Consider the following 6,577-nt stretch of genomic DNA (forward strand, 5'->3'; position numbering starts at 1 on the left):
AAACACTTCTTGCTTATGTATTTAGTTATATGTTTCTTTGACACTCGAATGCATGTACTAGGTACTACACTAAAACCTTTCTTGTTTTCATATACTGGCTGCCTCGAAGTGTAGTACTTAAAAAAAATATGGCCTCCAAGTTTTGAATAGCTTGCAGATCAGTTATTTTGAAGCCACTTCGTTCTAGTTGTCATGAGAATTTGCCTATTAAAGTATTTGTTGTCTGAATAGAGAGAGAGAGAGAGAGGTCACTGGCACCGCTAGTATTTTGCAAACACGCAACAGTAATCTTGTTGTCATGCAAACTGAAGTAGCTGACGTTGAAGAGGGTTCAAGTTCAAACACTTTATCAGCAGGAAACAAGGCGCCGATAAAAGACTTGAGGAGTAGAGAGACAGAGAGAGAGAATTTCACTGAAGACTTGTTAAAGTTTATTCTTGCTTGTGAGACAGGTAATTACCCTTTGTGACAAGAATCTTTGAAACTCTATTCACAGTGTATAGAATCAGAGTTATAATTTTTAATCTCCAGCAGACCACCCGAAATTTCAGTTGCCCTATGGTATGTTAGCCGTGCCATATTTGACCTTCGTCAAAACCCCTTCAAGTCCAGTTAAAAAAAAGGTCTTTTTGTATTTAGAAATGTCACAGCGTAGCAGAATGCGTTTCCAACACAAATGCCATTGAAATACGGATTGAAAATCACAAAAACACTTTCGAGCCGAATGCGTGGGAGACAAAAATGCCATAATGACAAATTCAGCGGTGGCCAGTGAGAGAGAGAGAGCGTGGAGGAGGCAGCAGGCAGAGGCGGCGGGCGACCACTCCAAGGTCACGGTCGATAGGGGTGGGGCGCCCGGGGTCCTCTCCGCCTGGTGGGGGGGGGGGGGGGGGGGGGGGGGGGGATCAGGGGATGGGAAGGGTTGGTAGGATGGCCCGGTGTTTATATCCCCCAAGTCCTCCTCTCGCTCTCCCTTATTGGTTCGTCGCTCTTCTTCTTCTTTTCAAAAGGGAAATGCGATCACAAGTTCGGCTGCACGCTGCCTGAAAAGATTGGATAGGTTAATTTTCAGTAGATGTAAAATAATTTTGTCATCTTTTTTCCTAATTCTGATGACTATTACGTGGTTGGTATATGAGGTCGGAACATTTCACAGGTCTTCCAATTAAACTCAGAAGCCCATGGCCAAGGCCAAACCTGTGGTAATATACTTTTGAATTAAACCTCGACTAAGCCCTGGGCCAAAACCTATAATTTAAAAGTTACGCTTAAATGTATCATTCATTTTTCACCTCAAGTGACCGAATGAGAAGGAGTAATTTGTAAATCATACAGATTATACTATTTACTTGCAAAAAAAAAAAAAAAAAAAAAAAAAAAAAACTTTCCGGTAAAAGAAGCCCCTTAAAACTTTGAGCAATATTGGATTTAGATGCGTGACGGTCAAACTGGTCTCTCCAGTCAGACAGCACACTACCACTCCCCTCCCTCCCTTCCCCTCCCCCCCTCCCTTCCCCTCCCATTTTGTTAACGGTGATGTAACGCGCGCCTAGTCTGCAGGTGTCAGGGGAGCAAATGTTATATAATAATGACTTGAAATTTCCCCTACTCTCCCCCCCCCTCTGGCTCTACCTTCCTTTCCCTCAACATCCCACTCCCCCTACTCCCTTTTTGGGTCCCTCAATCCAAACTGCCGAGAGAGAGAGAGAGAAAACGGTACTGAAACCATGAATCAATAGTTTCCGTCAGGGCAAGAGTTTTTGCTTTTTTGGGGGAGGGGAGGGTTTGGGAGGAGGGGGCCAATGTACGTACCATCGGCACGAAATGCCAACGAGACGGATGCGAAAGCGTGTGGTCGGTCGATGTGGATGCGTGTCAAATATGCAGGCGGGTGCGCGTGCGTCCCCTTGAGTGTGTGTGTGTGTCGGGCGTGCGTGTGTGTGCGTGACGCTTTTGGTGACGTCACGCTTAACCTTGGGCTGGGTCGCGTAGAGGGCGTACTGGACCCCCCTTCCCATCGTTTCGCTACCCTCTCTCTCTCTCTCTCTCTCTCTCTCTCTCTCTCTCTCTCTCTCTCTCTCTGTCTTTTAGGACGCTCATTTTTAGCCATTAAACGGCGTGAAAAAAAAATCTTACATAGCAGGTCATGTCTTCTGACCTTGCTATTCGAAGATGTATTTTAAGTGTTTGCGTCAGTCGTTATATTAGGCATCTTTCCCCCCCTCTCGATTGTGTAAGTCTACTGCAACAAAATCTAGCGAGCAGGCGAAGTTTCTATTTATAAATGTTGTCTCCCCTGAAACTGTACAGCAGTGACGCTGGTGAGGGTCGGAAGCCGTCAAGGCTGCATCTATATTATGGCCGTTGGCGCTTCGCAAGCTCTTCTGTCTTTTGTACACAGGAGTCACTTCTAGTCGTCTCTTTTTATATATTATACAGTCGGCGTTTCAGGATGCCTATCCGTTGTAGTCAGCGTTTGATTATTCATTAAATAAAATTTTTTAAGAGAGAAAGAGACTTGTTCAGATGATAGTGGGAGATAGACAAAGATCCTGTCAGAATTTAACGTTATCTAATGGCCTTTTGGCCCGAGGATGGACCGCTTAGGGTATTCTTGCCATAGAAAGTGAGAGAGAGCTGTCACGTGGCTCTGCTGCAGGTCTCCTCTCTACTCTTCCTCTCGAATTCATTTGGTGGTAATTTAGCTGCTCTAAGGGGTATGATGTATATTCCCTGGGCAGCAGTATCTCCAACCATAGCCGGAGTGAAGGGAGAATTACGAGGAAGTGATATATACTTTGTTTTGCCACATTTTTTTCTCGCTCTGTCAATATCACAAAACACCTGGCTTCTGGCCTTGGTGCCCACACTCGCATTTCAAGGTCACATGGTTCAACTTCATTTAGGGTGCCAAAAATACTAATCTTTGTATATTTGCCAGTAGTATGAAGCTCAATAGATTGTTTGGGTTTATGCGGTTTTGGGTGATTGCCTTAAGAGAACGTTTAGAGCTTTTTGTTTTTATTTGATTAGAGCTTTTTTTATTTGATTATCAAAACTGTATGGAGAAGCAGTGCATTTACCAAACAGGCAGGGACAAAATTTTGTGAAGTTGATGCAACTTTCCTTATCCTTTATACATTGGTTATATCCTTTATGCATAACTAACCATTCTTTCTTTCTTATTACAGGCGTGCCCACTGAACCCACGGCCAGTGCCCCTCCATGGCCAACAGGAGATGGTGCAGGACTTCAGCGAACGCTTCTCTCCAGCAATCAGAGGAGTAGTAGAGTTTGCCAAGCGTCTGCCCGGATTCCAGCAACTGCCCCAGGAGGATCAGGTCACGCTACTGAAGGCAGGAGTGTTTGAAGTGCTGTTGGTGCGACTTGCCGGCATGTTTGATGCCCGCACCAATACAATGTTGTGCCTGAATGGCCAGCTTCTGCGACGAGAAGCTCTCCATACTTCTGTCAATGCACGCTTCTTGATGGATTCAATGTTTGACTTTGCTGAACGTGTTAACTGCTTGAGCCTCAGTGATGCTGAGCTTGCACTGTTCTGTGCCGTCGTCATACTGGCACCAGATCGTCCAGGACTTCGTAATAGTGAACTTGTGGAGCGTGTCCAGCGGCGCCTTGTGAACTGCTTACAGGCTGTTATTTCAAAACACCATCCAGAACGCCCAAATCTTCATCAAGAGTTGTTGTGTAAAATTCCTGATTTGCGCACACTGAATACACTGCATTCAGAGAAGCTGCTCAAGTACAAGATGACTGAACATACTGCAGCTGCCAATGGTGCCTGGGATTATCGCTCATGGAATTCAGAGCAGGAAAGTAGCATTGGATCTCCCTCCTCCTCATGTGCTGCTGATGAAGCTATGCAGTCTCCTGTGTCCTGTTCAGAATCTGTAATTGGCGAGAGTGGAAGTTCCTCCGAGTCCTTGTGTGGGAGTGAAGTATCTGGTTACAGTGAACTGCGTCAGCCTTTCCCTCTTGCACGCCGACGCCACGATCTCTCCGAAGGTGCATCATCTGGGGATGAAGCTACTGAGTCCCCTCTGAAGTGCCCCTTCATCAAAAGAAAATCTGAAAGCCCAGACGATTCTGGAATTGAAAGTGGAACAGACAGAAGTGACAAGTTATCTTCCCCATCAGTTTGCTCATCTCCACGATCATCTATTGATGAAAAGAGTGAAGAAGACCAAGAGGATATGCCAGTTCTGAGACGAGCTCTGCAAGCACCACCAATTATTAATACTGACTTGCTCATTGAGTCCGTGTACAAACCTCACAAAAAGTTCCGTGCTCTGCGCCGCGAAGATGAGCCCCATTCATCTCAGCCTACACCCTCCATTTTGGCGCAAACTTTGTCACAGCCTCTCCAACAAACTCCTCCTCCACCTCCACCTCCTGTTGCATCATCTCAGTCTACAGTGTCTTCTTCAAACTCAACACTTGCTGCAACTTTAGCCTCCTCATTAGAATCAACTTTAAGTACAGATGAAACTAAAGGTGACCCAACACAAAGCAGATTGGTCAATAAGCATTCTACTCTTGCCCGGACACTTCTTCGTGGAACAAACAAAACTACTGAAGATCATATGCGTCGCGCAGATTACCTGCACACCATGATCATGCGCCACGAGCCTCCACGAGAGCAGTTAACACCAGTATCGAACAGCAGCAGTGTGTCACCTGCCCCATACCATGTTCCTCAAGCTGCCTTGGATCGACTCCAGCCACCAGTATCTTCATGGCCATATGCATCCTCCCGGAGCTGCCCAAGCAGTAGCAGCAGCAACAGCTGTGTCAGTACCCTAAGTCCAATGCAACCCACCGTCACTGCCCAGCCTCGGCTTCACCTCCTCACTACTCCTACACCCTCCCGCTACTGTGAGCCAAGGGTGTCTGTGACTCCCGTAGGTCTTGGGGCACAACCAACAAGTTCTCCTATACAAATCCCATCTTCACAGAGCGTGACTGTCACTCCGGTTGGAATGGGTATGGGTGTCCAGCCACAGAGGGCATCTTTGTCTCCAGTTGTCGAGCTTCAGGTTGACATCGCTGACTCGCAACCGCTCAACCTTTCCAAAAAGACACCGCCACCAACCCCCCAGGAGTTCACCATGGAAGCGTAATTGAGGGTTGGCCTGCGATTACCCAAGTACAAAGCCACTGTGTGGCCCCAATATTCTCACTCTCAGGCGGACAGATGGAGGACAGCAAAAGCAGCAGCAGCAGCTGCAGCAGCTTTAGAGGTAGCACCTGATCGAAGCAGAAGAAGAAGCAGAAGACGAAGGCGGATTTGCAGATAGTACTAATTTAAGAAAGATCCAGGAGTGCAGCAGCAGCTGCTGCGGGTTGCGGGTTGGTCCTGGAGCACGTAGTGGTCTGGGGTCATGGGAGTGCCAGCAAACTTTTTGGCACTCCGTTGGTGATGGTAGCAGTGGGTGCCACCTCACTACTACTGCCTGCTCCCGACTCGCCCGCGCCAGCAGTCATGTACAGGGGGTGGGCGCCAGTCTAAAATAAAAAGTAAAATAAAACCCGCCCTGCACCACGCCACTCGTTTCGTGGCCTTTCATACTGACCGCCCGCCCCACCCTGCTTGTGAGGGCGTACGAGGGGGGCCTCTCAGGCCCCTCTCTCGCCTGGGCGAGAGCCTAGTGATGTACCTAGTTCAGTATTCATCACCTCATGCGATTTCACCCCCGAGGACCAGTTTCATCATCTTCATCACCATTCATTATTTTTCATTATTTTTCATCATTATTCATGGCTAGATCTCGATGTTATTATAATTATTATTTAGCCCTGTGTCTGGCGAACTGTTTGTTATGTCATTATTATTATTATAATTGTTACCATTATGAAAAAGAGAAAATTGTTATTTGTCAATACAAATCATTTTCAGTTATTTTTACTGTATTACCAATGATTATCATTTTTTTGTCATTATCATTATAGCTCTTAATGTAATCTTATGGACATTAGTTTGTCATAACAAATAGTTCCACCGTGTGCTTGTATGTACATTTTTGTAATATTTGGGAGTTCAAATTTTGAGTCTTTAAAAATAAATGTGCAAAGAAAAATACTGATTTTACTTTAAACCTTCTGCTAAATGTTATATAATAAACAAAGTCTAAGTATATGTATACTACAACTGAAATTAAGCAAAGAAATTCCTGAAATAAGATACTAGAAGATTCTTCCAGTTTTTGAGAAAATGGAATAAAAGTATATTGCAATGAAATCTTACACATCAAATTGAGTAACTTTGCAAATCAAAGGAGAAACTTATTAAAGTTAACTCAAAAAAGGGAAAAACTTGACTATAGTCTGAATAAGTTTATTAAAAGAAAAAAAAAAGAAAAAACCTGACTTTACAACTCAATGGAGAAACTTCTTGAAGGAAACTCAAAGAAAAAAAAATTAGGAAACGAGGAACAACTTAGGAAGCTCAAGTTAAAAAGAAAAAACTTAAAGGAGGCGTAAGGAACAAAAGGAATTAAAAGTAACAAAGAAAAGATTGGAAAAAAAACTTAAAGGGAATTATAAGGAATTAAAAGTA

The 6,577-nt window shown here is 44.8% G+C and overlaps 1 protein-coding gene and 1 long non-coding RNA gene across 8 annotated transcripts in view; one reads left to right on the forward strand and one right to left on the reverse strand.

Annotated features, from left to right (window-relative positions):
• The window catches only part of LOC135198699 (nuclear hormone receptor E75-like), a 371,243-nt gene extending 365,145 nt beyond the window's left edge, over window positions 1-6,098 (forward strand). For all 7 annotated transcript variants that reach the window (XM_064226534.1, XM_064226535.1, XM_064226538.1 and 4 more), the window contains exon 5: window positions 3,192-6,098. In XM_064226534.1, coding sequence (XP_064082604.1) covers window positions 3,192-5,141 — 1,950 coding nt within the window. In that variant the 3' untranslated portion in view covers window positions 5,142-6,098. The remainder of the gene's footprint in view (window positions 1-3,191) is intronic.
• Window positions 890-6,577, reverse strand: part of LOC135198701 (uncharacterized) — a 48,256-nt gene continuing 42,568 nt past the window's right edge. Inside the window, exon 3 of the long non-coding RNA XR_010310866.1 lies at window positions 890-1,043. This is a non-coding gene — a long non-coding RNA (uncharacterized LOC135198701). The remainder of the gene's footprint in view (window positions 1,044-6,577) is intronic.

The sequence above is a fragment of the Macrobrachium nipponense genome, chromosome 22 (genome assembly GCF_015104395.2).
Source record: "Macrobrachium nipponense isolate FS-2020 chromosome 22, ASM1510439v2, whole genome shotgun sequence".
Lineage (NCBI taxonomy): Eukaryota > Metazoa > Arthropoda > Malacostraca > Decapoda > Palaemonidae > Macrobrachium > Macrobrachium nipponense.